This window comes from Hipposideros armiger, unplaced genomic scaffold, assembly GCF_001890085.2.
Source record: "Hipposideros armiger isolate ML-2016 unplaced genomic scaffold, ASM189008v1 scaffold_306, whole genome shotgun sequence".
Taxonomy (NCBI): domain Eukaryota; kingdom Metazoa; phylum Chordata; class Mammalia; order Chiroptera; family Hipposideridae; genus Hipposideros; species Hipposideros armiger.
Window position 1 is genome coordinate 137,872 of NW_017731656.1, and position 17,841 is coordinate 155,712.

At 33.9% G+C, this 17,841-nt stretch overlaps 1 protein-coding gene across 3 annotated transcripts in view; it reads right to left on the bottom strand.

Moving 5' to 3' along the window:
* CHM (CHM Rab escort protein) overlaps positions 1-17,841 on the bottom strand; it is a 184,470-nt gene that overhangs the window by 90,028 nt on the left and 76,601 nt on the right. For all 3 annotated transcript variants that reach the window (XM_019659908.1, XM_019659909.1, XM_019659910.1), the window contains exons 5-8: positions 11,630-12,017; positions 7,196-7,312; positions 6,565-6,685; positions 4,174-4,399 (exon numbers count right to left, since the gene is read on the bottom strand). In XM_019659908.1, the coding sequence (XP_019515453.1) occupies positions 4,174-4,399; positions 6,565-6,685; positions 7,196-7,312; positions 11,630-12,017 (852 nt within the window). The remainder of the gene's footprint in view (positions 1-4,173; positions 4,400-6,564; positions 6,686-7,195; positions 7,313-11,629; positions 12,018-17,841) is intronic.

Here is a 17,841-nt window from a genome sequence, read left to right on the forward strand (position 1 = left end):
ACACACACACACACACACACACACACACTCACACACACAGAGTTAAATAATTCCCTGAAAGTACCACTTCAAATTGGAAAGGATAGGTGTAATTTTTATAACAAACATTAAACCTGAACCACACACAAAATTCTGAGATAGGCTTGGCAGAGGATAAAAAGATATGGAAAGCTGATAAAACCTCATCCTTAGAAGATTATAATCATCTTTGGGGAAAAATGTTTTATTTGTCTAGTATCCAACATATAAAGGTCTCATTCTGAAAAATTTTTTATCACTACAAGACAGACAAAACTTTTAAATGCCTTTTCCCATTAAAAACAAAAATTAGCAAACACCAAATACATATTTACAAAATGCATAAAATTAGGAAAGGAAATGTAGGGATTTGGTGGAAAAACAAAAATAAGGTTAAATATTCCATTTTCATGAAGTGCTGGTAAGGAAGCCAGGGAACTTAGGCTCACTCCCCAGTGATCTGTTCTTTCTGTCCCTATATTCCTTACTCTAAAGCTCTGTAGGAGTAACAGTGGCAACATGAGGTAAAACAGTGTGCCTCCTTTTGAATCAGGGGATGCCACAGGAAGACTAAAAGAATGACTGAGAAAACCATAGAACTTCCCTTAGTTTCAACTGACAGGAGGACCGCTGGTCCTGGGAGACATGACACTCCCTATCCATCCCTACTCTGGCAACTAATTAGAGAAAGAGCTTGTCTGGAAATACACAGACCTGTCATATTCAGAATTAACTTACTTTAAAATTCTCACCTCCATTCATAAAATCAAATAGCTAAGAAATATAGATTTGAGAATACCTACTTCTAGAAATATATTGGACTGGATAGTATGAAGGGACCTCCTGTTACAACCAAAGAACTATTTCTTACATTAAACATAAATTTTATTGCACCGTTGAGATTTAAGGAAATAAGAGAAATGTCCACAGGAAACTCCCCAACCCCGAACACACACACAGTATAAACAAACCGTGAGCTAAATTCAAAGCTTGGAACATCAAACACTGCAATTAAAAAAACCAAGTCTTGTTGTCCATATCAGTGTGAGAGCTATATCTGGGGCTCCTTTATAAGTAAGGATCCCCTGAAGAGAGTGGAAATGGTTCCAAGTCTTAGTGCCTCCTAGCTGAGGCAAACACAAATAGCCCTTGAAGGAAAGCATCCTTAATTTGAGTTCCCAGATTTTCACAGATTAAAGTCAATCAAATATAAACTCTCGATCAAAAATAAGCACGGAGCAAGAAAATAAACCATTAACATAAATCAACAGAAACACATGGCAGAATATAAAATATCAATATATGAAAAAAATTAACAAGAAAATATCAAACATGACAAGGAAAGTTTGGGGAGAAAAGCATACATCTAAAACTGAAAGATAAAAATATTGAAAGTAAAAAAGAGTTAAATGACAGATTAGTCACAGGTGAAGAGAATAAAATGAAAAACAACTCTTTATAAAGTACCCAGAATGCAGTCAGAATGACAAGGAGATAGAAAATATGAAAGAGATTAAGAAATACGAAAGAGAGAATGCTAAGTTCTAAAATATATCTATTGTAGTTGAGGTTCCAAAAAGGTGAAAAGAGACAACGGAGGAAAAACAATATTTGCAAAGATAACGGCTGATAATTTTCCAAAATAATAAATGAAAATTCAGATAGAGGAAATACAATGTAGTTTTTTGAACCATATGGAATGGTTTAATATTGTTAATTTCATATGGTTTAACCTATACCAAGCTAGATAAATAAATACAAAGAAACCAACACCTCAATTCACTGTAGTGAAATGCAGAACACCAAAGACACTATCTAAAAGCCTGAGAGAATAGAGGTATTATCACTTATAAAGAAATGACAATTAGGCTGCCATCAAACTTTTTAACAGCAAAAGTGGAACCCAAGTATCAGTGGAATAAAATATTAAAATATTGAGAGAAAAGAATTGCCAACCCAGAAATGTTTACCTAGCAAATCTTCACTCAAGACAAAAAGGCAAAAGTTATCTTCATATACACACAAACTAGGAAGCATTTACTAGCAACAGATGTAAACTAGAGGAACTTTTTAAATTATATATTCCAGAAGAGAGAAACAGAATCCTGGTAACAGGACTCATGTTCTGCTTGGTAAAAGGCCAAGATGGTCATATGGGACTAACAAAATGTAATGATATGCTATTTAGAGCCCTAAATATAGACTCAGAAAAGTTGAAAAATAAAAGGATGGAGAAAGACATAACAGGCAAATACTAAAAAGCTAAAGTAGTTATTTGAATATCAGACAAAGTAGACTTTAAGAAAAAAACGCATTATTAGGGAGGAAGAAAGTCATCAAATAATGTAAAATATTAAATTCATCAGGAAGATTAAACAATTATAAATTTATATAACCTTAATAAATTGCCTCAAAAAAGTACACGGTAAAAACTGACAGAATTATAGGGAGAAATTGACAAATCAAACATCATAATGAGAGATTTCAAAACACGTTACTCTATTATTGATAGATAAAGAAAAAAACCTCAATAAAAATCAAGTTTGAAAATAACAACTCAAAGCTTGACTTAGCTTCCAAGACCAATCCTTAAAGAACCCTGTACCCAACAACTAGATAAACACATTCTTCTCAAGTACACAAGGAAGAATTACAAAAAATTGATGACATACTAAGTCATAAAATAAAGTTCAAGGAATTAGTGCCATAAAAACATATTTTCTAGACACAATACAATTAAATTAGATGATAAGAGCTGAAGAATCAATGAAATTACCTATTTTAAAACACCTCATAACAACTCATGGGTCAATGAAAAATCATAAAGGAAATTAAGATACTTAGGACTCAACGATAATGAAAATAATACATAACAACTGTGTAAAATTCAAAACAGTAGTGAGAACTTTAGCATTTAAATGTATCAGAAAATCTAAAAAGGTGAATATTTAACTCATTGAGTTTCAGCCTAAGTATAGGCAAGGGCAGAGAGGAAGGGAGGGATGAGCTGAACAAAATCTAAATAGAGTAAAGTAAAGGAGATAATAAAGAGCAGAAATTAATGAACAAGGACAGAAAGCTATAATATAGAGAATCTTAAAAACCCCAAAAATTGATTCTTTGAAAATAATAGGGAGATTGTGAAACTTGCCCAAGGTTACAGAGCTAATACATGAAGGAGCCAGGATTTAAATCTAGGCAGTCTATCCACAGTCCAGTTTCTTAACTGCTATGCTCTACTACCCCTCAAAATGCCAAGTATAACAGAAAAAACTGCTATATTTGACTACATTAGTCTTAATGACCTCCATGCATCATAAACACCATAAGGCAAACACAACACATAACTGAGAGAAGATTAATGTTCAGAATAAATAAAACTCCTACAAATCAATAAGAAAAAGACAATAACCCAATAGACAAATGGGCAAAAGACACGAAAAAGCATTTCCCAGAAGAGAAAACATAAATAGGCAATAACCATATAAGAAGATGCTTCATCTCATAAGTAATCTGGGAAATGCAAAATAAAAATACAATGTGATGACTTCTTATGTGAGCCACATTGACAAAAATTAGGAAGTCTGATAATACCAAATGTTGGCAAAGATATAGAGCTATGGAAATTCTGACATACCGCTAGGGGAATGTAAATTGATTCAACTCTCTGGAGAAATAACTGGGTACTATCTTGTATGAACAATCATATATCCTATGACTTGGGAATTCCATTCCTAAATATATATCCTAGAAAAACTCTTGAATACATAAATCCTGAAACACACACAAGGATGTCAATAAAAGCAAAAAACTGCAAACACCCAATGTTCATCAACAGAAAAATGGAAAAACAAATTGTGTTATATTCACAATATACAATTCACAATACATAGCAATGAAAATAAATTACCTGTAATTGTACACAACAAGGATGATACTTTAAAATATAATATCTATTGGAAAAGGGAATTTACAGTATGATTCTTTTTTTAGGTAGATAGGCAGGCAGGCAGATAGATTATAAAAGAGTAGAACAACAAAGTATATGTTTACATATACGAAATCTTGTGTAAACCTCATTTTTGTCTTTCTAATTTTCATTTCTTATTCAAGTATTACCTTAACAAGAAACATGACAACCAATGGCAGTCTTACCTGCAGAAACACTGAGGGAGTTCTCCTTGGCCATATAAAGGAAACAAAAACGGAGTGTTGCCATACCGACCAAGACACTGAAGAAAGTTTTTGGTAGCTTTGAGACCATCTATGGTACTGCTGGTTGTCTCTGATGTCATTGCAATTGAATGCAGGACAAAATATTGAAGGTTGGGGGTTAATTTTTGAGTTTTTAAATATTCAGAAAATGTAATCTCCTCATAGTCTATAAAAGAAAAATGAAAATTTATCAATTAAAATCAGAACCACATTTCAGTTTAAAACCACTGCAAAAAAACGAGATCATGTCTGTTTGGAACACTTGGCAAAAGACAGAGATGGCGTGCTATTACATTTTGCACATAGACTGTTGATTTTTGGGGTTAAGAAAACCTAGAAATCACACTATACTAATTGGATTGATAGCACAATTTTTAAGCTTTAAATGATGAAGCTTTGTTTAGTATTTTCCAAATTTAAAAAGTAGAAAAGCATTAAATAATTCATTAACCATCACAATAGTTTTCCATGGTTGGCAATAATCTTACTTTATTATAATTAAAACTGCAGAATAATGCCAAGAACTGTATTTTGAAATATTAAATAAATATGACCAACGGCAATTTTTTGGTGGAAACAACGATAGAGTAATACTTGATTTTTAAAAAAAATGTATATTTCTTACTAAAACTAGGAATGATGAACTATGGCTAAAATGTAATGCAACTAATTTCTCTGTGGCTAGTGGAATCAGTCCTACTGCCTTATAATCACACCACAAAACATAAGGGACCCTTAAAAACTATTTACAGTAATACCTTGGTTTGAGAGCATAATTCTTTCTGGAAACAAACTACTCATATTGCAAGGCATCGCTTGTTTACCATGTTAAAATGTATAAGAAATGTTTGCTCGTCTTGTGGAACACCCACAAATCAAGTTACTTGCAATCCAAGGTTTTACTGTATGTAAATCAAGAACAGAAAAAAAGGTAAGTGGATTGTTAGTTTTAGGAAATACAATTCCATGACAAATGACAAAAAAATTTATATAAACAAATAAAAATTATAAAAATTTACTGAGAGAATATAAGTTTACACCACTGTGGGGAACAATTTGGCAGTATCTAATGGGCTTGAAGCTTTATGAGCAAAAGCTAGATTTTTAATAATAAATTCAGTAAAAAAAAAAGAAAATACTGCTGTATTTCTCATTGTAACTTTATAAATGAATCATGAATAGTGTATTCCTATTTTGGATAATTTTTCCACCCAATGCCCTTAAAGTATAAAGCTCTGATACTCAAGTGGTGTATTCAAATTTCAACAAACTGTGAAGTAACTGGCTCTAGATCACACGGTGAGATGGGTCAAAGCCCAGACTAGAAACCATCTCTTCTCCTAATCCAAGTGGTTTCCCCCATACCATCTAGCCTCTTTTTTTAATCAATCAAAACAAATAATTCAATATTCCAAACAAAAGTAATTCTGTAAAAATGAAAAAATATAGATTTTTTTTATTACTGATGAAAAGATTAATGGAACAATGAAAAAATAGTGCCCCTTCTTACCCGCAATTTTACTTTCCATGGTTTCAGTCACCTGTGGTCAACCACAGTCCAAAAATATTAAATGAAAAATTCCAGAAATAAACAATTCATAAGTTTTAAATTGCATGCTGTTTTGAGTAGCGTGATAGTCTTGTGCTGTCCTGACCTGGACACGAATCATCCTTTTGTCCAGCATATTAACACTGTATACATTACCTGACAGTTGGTCACTTAGTATCCATCTTGGTTATCAGGTTGACTGTCACAGTATCACAGTCCTTGTGTTCAAGTAACCCTTATTATATTTAATAATGGCCCCAAAGCACAAGAGTAGTGATGCTGGCAATTTGAATATGCCAGAGAAGCTGCAAAGCATATATATGTATAAGAAAAAAACTAGTGGTTTATAGAGTTCGGTACTATCTGCAGTCTCAGGCATCCACTGGGGACCTTGGAATGTATCCCCCATGAATGAGGGGAGACTACTGTATCATCTAAGAAAAACCAGTTGACAGTGTATTTAATTAAGAATAAAAATTAACACCCAGCACAGTATTTCTGCAACAATAAAAATGTTCTATAGCTGCGCTGTAGCCACAATAGCCACCAGTCACTTGGAATGTGGCCAGTGCAATTGAGGAACTAAATTTTAAATTTTATTTAACTTTAAATAATTTAAGTTTATAAATAGCTACATGGTGCTTAATGGCTACCCTACTGTATGGTGCAAGTAAGAATGTATTTTAAAAGGGCAATGAGTGGTTCACTACATCAGAGCCAGCATATTAAAATACTAAGAAAGCCCAAATAATTGGAAAACACAATAACATAAGAAGAAATACCTTTATATTCATCAAGATGTTCCTCAAACTCCATACAAAAGGTAAGAAACTTCATTAGCATTCGCTTTTCTACCATAGTAAGTTGTTTGCTATTAAAGACATCTGCTCTGGAACAAGGAACCTGAAACACATGACTTAAAGTTAAGAAACTGCTTCCTATTGATAAACTAGTATTCCAAATTATATGTTTTTCCTTGAAATATAACAAGATTATTATTTCCATTATAGTCAGGCTGTTTCACATCACCTTCCATCAGTATTAATGGCATCTTTGTTGACTTCAGAGCTAATTAATTTATGAGGTCTCTTACTTAATTCTGCCAAGTTTCCCCTTATGCCATTCATTAAAAAGCCAATGGCATGTCACCCCTAATTTGGAACAAGTGACAGCTCAAATCTAGCAATACTGCCTGAAATTAACACATTCTCAACCCCAACATCAAGCTGCAGAATAAGTCATGAGAAAATTAACACTAGACATTTCAATTGTGCAATCCCTTACTATTTACATTTGTAAATCACCATGCAGGGTTGAACTTTTCTGCTTTACCAGGAATATAACAATCATATTTGCTTATCATTCCAAAACAAACCATAATAACTTAAGCTCATACCCAGTTACAAATAGTACCTGTTCCACTCTTCCTTCTCGAAATGCAAGAATCCTAGTAATATTTTTGAACTCTGCATATCGACTAACATTAGACTTGATGAGAAGATCAATTAGCAATCCTCGAGAATACAGCACCTGTACAAAGAAAATATTTTAGAGGACGAAATAAAAGGTGAAAATAGTGGAAAAATTGATAAACACTAAAATGAAGATATATAATTTTGCTTTATTTTGAATTATTTGCAAAAAGCATTATACCTATTAATATTATAATACATATCGTAATTTATTAATGTCTTACAATTGATTATCTGAACTCAAAATCCAAAAAACTCTGGAATCCAAACTTTTTTCATAGCTGATTGGGCAACAAAATCTGACCCAAAGTGATGTAAGGCTCTTCTGTCTTTGTCCCACTTAATGTGAAAATTCATACATCTGACTGCAGAAATATAAATACGCTAAATTACAGAGCTCCTCCTTGGACCCTGCTGAGAATGTTACATCATATATAGCATATCAGCATTATGTACTTTCTCAAATATATATTTTTTAATCTGAATAACAGAACACGCCAGGCCCCAAGGAGTTTAAATAAGGAATTGTAGCCTTAAATAAGGCTGGTTGGTTATTAAGAAACCAGCCCACTAGACTTCCTCATCAACCAAAAAAGAAAAAGACTGGCTGTGCATTTCCACTGAGAGTATAATTATAAGGTGCCTCTGTAATCTTAGCAGTCTAGATTTACCTGAGCTATGTCTTTCTCAAGAAGTGAGGATGACGGTTATTGCCAGCGTTCATGTAAGGGGCTGATTTAACCTTTCAACATCTCTCATGACCAGCATCAGAGAGACAAAAAAAATTTCAATGGTATTATTTAGCATGTTTTGAATTTAACTATATGGTTCAATGTAACAGATTTGGCTAATTTTCTATACTGAGTTACCTTTAAGTGACTCTAACTCAATAAATGTAAAAAATGTAAATGCTACATCGGTAATAAGGGGAGAAAAAGAAAATGAAAAAATTAGCTTTACTTCAAAGAAAAAGGAAATTTCAAAACTTAATTTCAACCATTGGTCTGAGTATCTAAGAAGTACATGAAGACTTTCTGTAAATCAATTACTTATCAGTTAGGTGAATTTTTATAAACTATTATATTAGTCCAGAACAAACAAAATTGGCATTGCTTTGTTTTTGAAATGAATCCAAGTACACTGACAAAATTATGGCATTTTACTTCATTACTTTCAGCCTAATAGACTATATAGCTAATATAGCCCACGTTTTAAAAAATATATTGCCAAGTTTTAAGTCTATACTTATAATAAAAAAACAGATCCTCAAATGCCTCACTTGTTTAAAAACACAAATATTCGAGATTCAATGATCCCTCAGTGGTCATTTCAAAAATATTAATATATCAAACATAAAATATATTTACACTTAATGAGACCTAGTAAAGCTTAAGATTTAATGCCAGTTTAAAAAATAATGCAGTCAAGATATCACTTAAGAGTGAAAACATATTTCAATTAAAACTATACTAAACTTTTGTCTGGAGCTTAGAAATAACGAATATGAACCATGTTTAAACTTAAGCCTTTTTTTCACCAATCTCTAAAGTGATCTGCCACAGAAATTTCACAGTGGTGAGGCTAAAGAATACTTCAATTTGATTAAGACACTGGGGGTTAGATTTAATAATTAACTATTTTTGCTTCACTTACCATGTTGTTTCCATACTTATTAAAGATATGGGGTTTTTTTCTTTTTTTCAGATTTTATTGGGGAGTTGAGGGAGGGGAAGAGCATTAGGGAATCGGGGAAGGGGAACTGACAACTTGTTGTCCTTTTGTTCTTCAGTCTAGTTGTGGAGGACATCACTTCACTGGCCCATGTTGGTATTTTCATTGTGCTCTTCCTGGGTGAGGCAGATCGGTCGCTGGCCATTGGATAGCCGCTCATGGCGGCTCCTGGCAGCTCACGCTGGCTGTCAGCCACTCACAGTAGTTTACGGGAGCCCACTGCAGCTCCACTGCAGCCTACGCTGTCGCCAGTGACTCATGGTGGCCCAGCTCCAGGTCGAGCTGTTGTTCAGCATCTTAGCTGTAGAGGGCAGTATCACTGGCCCTCATGTGGGATCCGAACCGGGGCCCTGCTGCTCAGAGCTGTCATCCCAAGCCAGCTCTTAACCAATGTGCCACTCGGCCGGCCCAGGTATGGGCTTTGTTACGAATGAGTTTTAATTCTAAGAACTTCATCTTTGGTCATCTTCTCTATTAGTCTAAGCAGCAAAGCATTAGAAAGTATTTTATTTAACTAACCTACTCTGAACTATGAGATTACTTTTTAAAAGGCTGTACACATGGATGTGTTTAGTAAAAATATAAAGCACCACTGTACATGATGACTATGAGACAGAATGCATATAGAAATGTCAAGTGGCTTGGAGATATCAAACTGAACTTTAGGAAAAAGGCTTGTGATAGGTATTTAACAATCATCCTAAACTTAGATGTAAAACTTCAATTATTAGAACAGATGGGATTTCCAACGAATGAATGATTGCCCCAATATCATGGAATCCAATGTTTTCCAAAGAGTAGGTACTCAATAAATGTTCATTAAATGACTAGCATTAAAAAAATGATAATAAGCCTCTTCTACTGCTATGGTTACACATTCTTTAGCTACTCCTGCTTTTAAAGGATGAATACAGTAAATTATTATTGGTTACTTTTTAAAGGCATGGACCCCTGAAAACTATGTAGAAGAAAGTACAAGTTCCTTGACCCCTGTAGACATGTCTGTTTTTAATTTACCCTAAGAGAACCACTATTATTAACCATTTGAACTCGTAAAGAATACCCAGAAATCTCCTTCAGCATCTGCTCAAATGTCTCAGCATCCAATTAAACTATCTCCCCCTTCACCACGACCAGCATTCACTTTCTTATACAAGTGAATAGTTTCCTACACTAATTCCAAAAATTGAAAAAGCAACATCTTCTACCATTTTCCTTGCAAGATTTATACCGTATTTCAGTTACCCCAAGGGTTAGAGACTTTTCTGAACTAGTCTTGATTCTTAATCATTACTGACATCATCATTTAAGTTAGGCATTCCAAATTCCAAGAAACTAATTCAAAATGAAATTTCAGACAAAACTTATTTGTTACTTGCCATCTAGAGTTGTGTTTGTGTGTGTGTGTGTGTGTGTGTGTGTGTGTATTTTAATTAAAATTTATTGGGGTGACAATGGTTAGTAAAATTACATAGGTTTCAAGTTTTTAAACTTATTTCTTGCTCGTGAGAACAACAGGTGGACTAGTAATGAGCTATGATTAAACTTCCACCCAGAAATCAATATCCAAGGTAATAAGGAAAGAAAATGGAGAAGGTGGAAAAGATAGCACAGAAAGAGTGGGACCAAGGAGGTAGCCAGGACAGAATCAGACACAGAGAGCTATGTGATAGAAACAGTAGGTAGTAAAACAATATTCATATTTTCAGGCATAAAGTTCAAAGACAGCAGCAGTATGAGGATATGGGATTATATCAGCAAAATGTGACAAACATGCAATGAGTCCCTCTGTTTACTCCGTAACTTGGAACTTGAAGAGGGCACATTAAACTGAAAAGCCTCGTTTTGTGGGTAGTCTGATGTTATTAACTACCCTCTCCTACTTATTTTCAATTTCACATTGTTTGCTCTCAACTTATGGGACTTGGTCTCTGTTTCTTCATACACTTTCAGCCAGCCCTATATCTTAACTCTTTAAGGCCATTATATTTTATCTTACTGGTTTTCTATTCCTTTGCATTAAATTAGCCTTGCTTCCTGTAAACCCAATGCAATACTGTACCCTCCTAAGATTCAGGGATCTTCTCTAAAGTCACACCAACCTAACATTAGAGTTAAGGATGGAAACATAAGCGAGGAAAAAAAGCATTCTTCCCAGCCTCCCTGCCACCACTTAAACTACCCTCTGAAGACCTCATACCTGAACAGATCGTTTTCAAAAATGCATTGCTTTATTCAGAATGTTATCGTAGAGATGTTAAAATAGTTACTATATATAAAAGCTCAAAAGAAGTTTGTTTAATAGACTGACTATAAATAACATGGAACTGTAATTAGGATCATTAGAATTTTTCTCATGATGGAATTCATAGTGTCCATGCAGTAGGGGAATCTTACGACGGACTTTGTGTTCCAGTACAAAAGTACCCTTGCGATATAGTACTGAGCATTTTAATGTGATTTTAAACCTATATTTAAAGATATTTATCTGAACTAAAAACTTCTGATTACTACCTCTTTATAAAACAAATGTTCTACACTTCAGAGAATAAAACTATGAAAATAGAGTTTATGGGCTCAGATGCTATTCTCAATCAATTGAAAATTAGTATTGTTCTATAAGATGGGCAAAATTGGTACTTACCTTTGATACCAAATCGATATTAAATTTCCTGCCTTCTTTAATAATCTGTGAGTAAGTAATTCTATTTTTCTTTGGCTGTTCTGCAATGTCTTCTGCTGTAGGCACATTTTCACTTGTTGCCTCTTCTGAAGTTGACGACATACAAGTTTTATCATCACAATGGTTTTCTTTGTCCCCTGTTGCGTCAACATAATTTTCTTCTATGGCATGCTCTGGATCACTGCTTGGAGTTTGTCCTGTGGGCATTTCACAGCTCACAGTGCTTAATGACTCATCTTCTGCAGGCAGGCAGGCAGAATCCGCAGCTTCTGTGGAGTTCGCAGATGTCACAGAGGCGTGATTCTTCTGCAGCGCACCAACCTCTTCAATATCATCATGCGAATCCTGACTAATGAGAAATTATAATAATAATCAACACCATGCTTTTGACAATTGTACTTGGCTATATTTTTATCTTTTAACTTTTAATGGCAATTTTTCTTTCTTTACCCTATTTATCTTATCAAGTTCACTGTGTGTTTTGCCTTCTGAGAACCACACATTAAACAATCATCTGTTAAGATTTCAATACAATATGAAACATAATTAAGATTTGAAAAATAAAGAAAGATTTCAGAGTTTAGCAGGCTATGTCACGTCACATGAGAATTTGAGGCAGGCAAGGTAATTGTATTTTACAAACAAATCAACACAGTGCTTATAAGCACAGCCTTCAGAATAAACAAATCAAGGTTCAAACCCTGACCTATGACTAGATAACTCTGTGAACTAGTTATTTATCCTCTCTGACCTAAATTATCCACCTGTAACATAGGACCATTATTCCGGTATAACATAGGTGGCCAATAGCACATACCTCACAAGGTTGTTCTGAGGACTAAATGAGGTATCATACCACATGCAAAGAACCTGGCACTGTGCCTGGCACATAGTAAATTCTCAAAAGTGGTACTTATCAAAGATTATTATTGGTAGTGGTGGTGTGACAGAGTTAGAAAAAAAGTATCTGAAAGTTTAAGTTGGCTTATCACAGTGTAATATCTATAGAATATCTCTATATTCTTTTCTGCTGTATTTTGTTTTAGTATCAGCGTCTATTATTCTACTGGAAGCCCCACTTCCAAGTTCCTACTGGAGTTAACATTCTTAGGACATTATTGCCTTGACTGATACAACAGGCTCCTGTTCAGTCGGCCGGCATCAATGTATTTCTCCATGATGTTTTATCCTCCACAGAACTACATTTTCACTGAGTTGCCCTACCACTCAACACTGCTCAACAATAAAACTGTCTTGTACATGACAGGCTATGGGATGTAAACATCTGCTAACTGATTGCTCAAGAACTAACAGTAGCTCTTCCTTACATCAAATCGAAATCCTACACCATAAAAATCTTCTTCTTCCTGTCTGTAAACCAAATCACCTTCTGTATCTACTATCATCTGGTCTGATCTCTCCTACTTTCCAACATGGCATCTCTAACTCCTAATTTACAAACTCTAATCTCCATATTTTGGCCCATATCATTTGTTCTTTCTGGGTTATTCTTTCAACTCCCCATAATATCACAATTCCCCATTCCCAAACAATGGCACACGTCAACAATCTCTAAGAAAAACTTTAAATTGCACTTCAAAGAAGTGTTCCCCATCCCAACCACACTCATTCTATTATTCCATGCCCCCAATACACACATGAAGTTTACCTTGCATTTATTTATCAGTTCCTTTTAAACAGTCATTTGGTTGTCCAGTATATACTTTATCTTCTGAATTATACTTTAATTCTCTTGAGAGAAGACCCTAACATCTCTTCATGTGTGCTCCTCACAATATCTACCATATTGCTCTATAACTGTGGTATCTAATAAAACACTCGATGAATAAGTGGTTTGTACATGGCAATACACATATACAGAGGGTGCCAAAAAATGTATACACATGACTTGTATTCATCTTTTGCTATTGGTATATATTGAGTATCACAATTTTAATACACTGTTTTCCTTTCTTAAAATGTGTATACATTTTTTGGCACCCTCTGTATTTCCATCCTTTAACTATGAAACAACTTATTTGTAGTAAACACAAAAAAATTAGGCCTGGAAAAAAAATCAATAAATTGTAAATTCAAAAGTCTGGGTGCAGTAGAAAAAAAGTGCCTTATTAAATAAATTGGCACAATAAACACTGCAATAAAAAGGGTACCATGAAAGAATAAAATAACTTATTTTAAATGTCAAGAAATAAGATGCCATGATGTTTACTGTTATAATCTAGTAATTTTTTCTTTCTTTTTTTATTAGTTTCAGGTGTACAAAACAATGCAATAGTTGTATGTTTCACCCCTCACAATGTGACAACCCCCTCCCCCCAATTCACTCCCCCCCAGATATCATACATATCTATTAAAATTCCATTGACTCCACTCCCCACACTATACGCCACATCTCGTGACTATATATTTATATAAAATTATAGCTGACATACAATATTATTCAACATCTAGTAATTTTAATTAAATATAATGAAAAAGGGACTTGACATCATTAGTGCTACAATACTTTTCAGATCTAGGGAACTACTGTCAGAAAGTTCTATTCCTAAATGCATTACTTAGTGAATATTAGGCAAGTCACAATCTCTCAGATTCCCTATCTATAAAATAGAGACCATTCCATCTGCCTTACATGAAGCTGTTGTAAGATAAATGAGCTAACATATATGAAAAGTATTTTATAAACTCTAAAAGGTTACTCCAATGTAAAACATTAATCAAATATAAGATAATGTTAAACTTCCCACTGTTAACAGGCAACTCAAAACATGTGTACCTAGGTTTTCTGAGAGCACATGTTGAAAGCTCTTTGGCCACAAAACCACGCAATAGCACCATTGCTATTAGCAACATTAAAAATGAAGAGCGATGATATGAAATGTGATTTATTTTCTACAGAATTGTCCACACTCTGTATTCACTTTCATTATTTTGAAAACCAATAAACCAAGGAGTATTCCATGAGGGATCTAAGATGTTAACTTTCAGCAAAAGTTCCACGCCTAAAGATTAAACTAAGAAATGACAGGATAATTATTACAATTGCACTTTACAGATAAGACAGAATATGGCAATTTCTCTTATTACAGACCATGAGGAGGACACTGTGAAAATTGAGCACAGCAATTGATCTAGTCAGTGGCTCTCTACTGCATTGAGAGAAAGGCGGCATTGTAGAGTGAATGAAATACACTAACCAGTGCCACTAACCAGTGCTGGACAATCTGGAAGATATAAGTCAAAATACTTAAATAAAGGTTTGCATGTAAGGAAATAAATTATACTTTGTGAATTTGTTCAACATCCATAAGCTATTAAGTTTCACTGTTCTCAGCATCATAATTTGGTGAACTACGGAAAACATATGCATTAAAAACACAGTAGTGTTCTTACTTGCCATTAACAACAATCATAATATTTTTGGAGTTCTGCCAAGGTTGAGTTTAATACCTAACTAGAAGGTATAAAGACACCAGAAAGCTCCCAAAACTTCACTTAATTCCTCAGTAAGCAAAATTCTGTTCATCAAAAAGGACTTATCTTTCCTCTAATTTAAAACTTTATAGTGTGGTAAAAATAAATTCTTGAAAAAGATAATTCAAACTTTTGAAGCAAACTTCAGCATAAAATAACTCAGCTTTATTAATTTTAAAGTATTTGGAAAGTATAAAAACACATTTGCCAGTTAAAAATTAATGTTGCTGGATTATAAGCTCTCAAAGGAACCTTGGAGTACTAAAATGCTGCTATGATTTTAACATATGAAGGTGAAAATCTGCATCATTAGCTCTTTATAAAAATGTTCAATATTAAAACAGATTCCACAAATGAAATTTAATGTCATTTATATTGCTAATTTGAATTTTAAGGGCTATTTACAATACAGTATAACAATATTTTTTAGATAATTTTACCTAAGTGCAACTGCTGAATACTGCTTTGTATAATGCATTTTTTTATTAATTGCTAAAATTTATAAATAACCCTGAGAATTTGGGGGTATAAATTCTGATATTGTTTAGTACTGCTAATCAATTAAATGCAGTAACAAAAGAACACCTCAAAGTGAGCGTGTGTCTTATTAATGCCTTGTAACATTCACCCATTTAGATAAGTCAAATGAAAAATTGCCAACCAGCTAATTTATTAAGCACAGGTGTTCACTATTTATTTTTCAGCCGTTTGCACCTTTTACCCCAGTACGGCTTGTTGCAGAAATTGTATTCTTTTAACTCTGATGTATGCACTTTTGTTGTAAGGACAGTCATTTCTGATTTGCACAGTATATGTTATACTGCTACCCAGCTGTTTATTCCTGTAAAAAAATGTTTATGGTTACTTGTAAGAGTTATAAAAATCACACTATCCAAAAGGTGTTTTTCCAGAAAATAGTAATATAAAAAAACACTGTAATCAATTTTGAATTTCTGAAATATAATATATTGGTAGACGTATTTCCCTACTTGTTACCAACTTAAAATGTTAACACACGCTGTAGAATGTAGCTGAAATAGCTACGTCTTGTCTTGTCACCTTTGTCGAAGAACAAAATTTCATAAGGTGGTGTACAGCAGGTACTGTTCGTTGCCTACTCAAAAATCATGACCCTCTTCCTCCCTTACATAAGAGATGCAATTTGTTACAATATCAGGCAGAAAGTGCTCAGAACTAGGGTTCTGATAATAGCTGATCAAAACCAATTATGGTAATTTTACTATTTGCTAGTGATTGGTTTTAGAGTGAGCAGGTTATCTAGTTTTAGCCAATGAGACGAGAGAGTCTACTGGGGCTCTTGGTAAAAAATCTCTAGTCTAACAATAAGAGAACCCATGTTAGAAAAAACTCTCCTACATCCTTTCATGTTTAGAGATTTTTGCTTGCAAACTTCTGTTTGGAATTGTGGTAACCATCTTACAACTCTGGAAAGAAAACTAATAAAAGTAGTGCAGAGCAGCTACCCCACAGAGCTTTGATGTGATTAAGATGCTCAATTAACAAATTCTGCAATGACTGACATAGCTTCCTCTAAATTATTAAAATTGCAGAATTTTAGATTACTATTAAAATAACATGTTCATTTTGGTATTTATCCACTAGAATTGGGTCATCTGCAAATTTAAGAAGCAAGTTTTCATCCTGATTTAACATACCATGCCAGAAAATTATAAAAATAATGTTCAATATTATGCAAAAAAGGGACAGAAAAAGCACAAGTTCTTGCCAATATTTTAGAAACATAAAATCTCTTCTCACTAAAGAAACTACATGGCATGAAGTTAACAGGTAACAGTTTTTTACCTAAGAATTGATTGGGTTTGTTTGACTTAACTGTGAATTAATATATTATGCCTTTTCATAGTCTGTTGAATATTTAAAATAGAAATAGTAGGTTTTACTTCCCCATATAAACTACAAAAATATTTCTTGGCATATAAACTAGAGCCAAAACAACTAAAGGATACTGGGTTCATCCCTTATCTTCCTAATACTGGGAGTTAGGCACTTTAATTCCCCATTATAGATATGATTACTTCATAACAGTCTTCACAAAGGAAATACTTCATTTACTTTTTTCACTTGGACAAATAACTCCTTTTATGTGCACACGTGTATTTATCATTTATCTGCTGCCTGAAATACAAAATGATACAATGGAAACAGATACCAGAATTATTAAAAAAAAAAAGTCAAGTTCAACAGCGATGAAAAAATAATGTGCTGGTCTATATGTTTATATTGGAGTATGGTGTTACTGACTTGTCATGTACTTTGAGGTCTTTTCCAAGCAGTGGTGATGGGTTTGCATTGATTTACTTGTATCCTTACCCAGTCTTCCCTGTAATCAAAGATTAAAAATCAAGAGGCTACTGGTTATGGCTATAATATTGTTTATGACCAAAAGATATATATTTTATTCTTTTATTTTTTTAAAGATTTTTTTATTGGGGTATTGGGGGGAAGGGAACAGTGCTGGGGAATTGGGGGAAGGGGAACAGACAAATTGCTGTCATTTTGTTCTTCAGTCTAGTTGTGGAGGACGTTGCTTCACTGGCCCAAGTTGGCACCATCATTGCGCGCTTCCCGGGCGAGGCACATCAGTCGCCGGCTTCTGGACGGCCGCTCACTGCGGCTGCTGGCCGCTCACGCTGGCT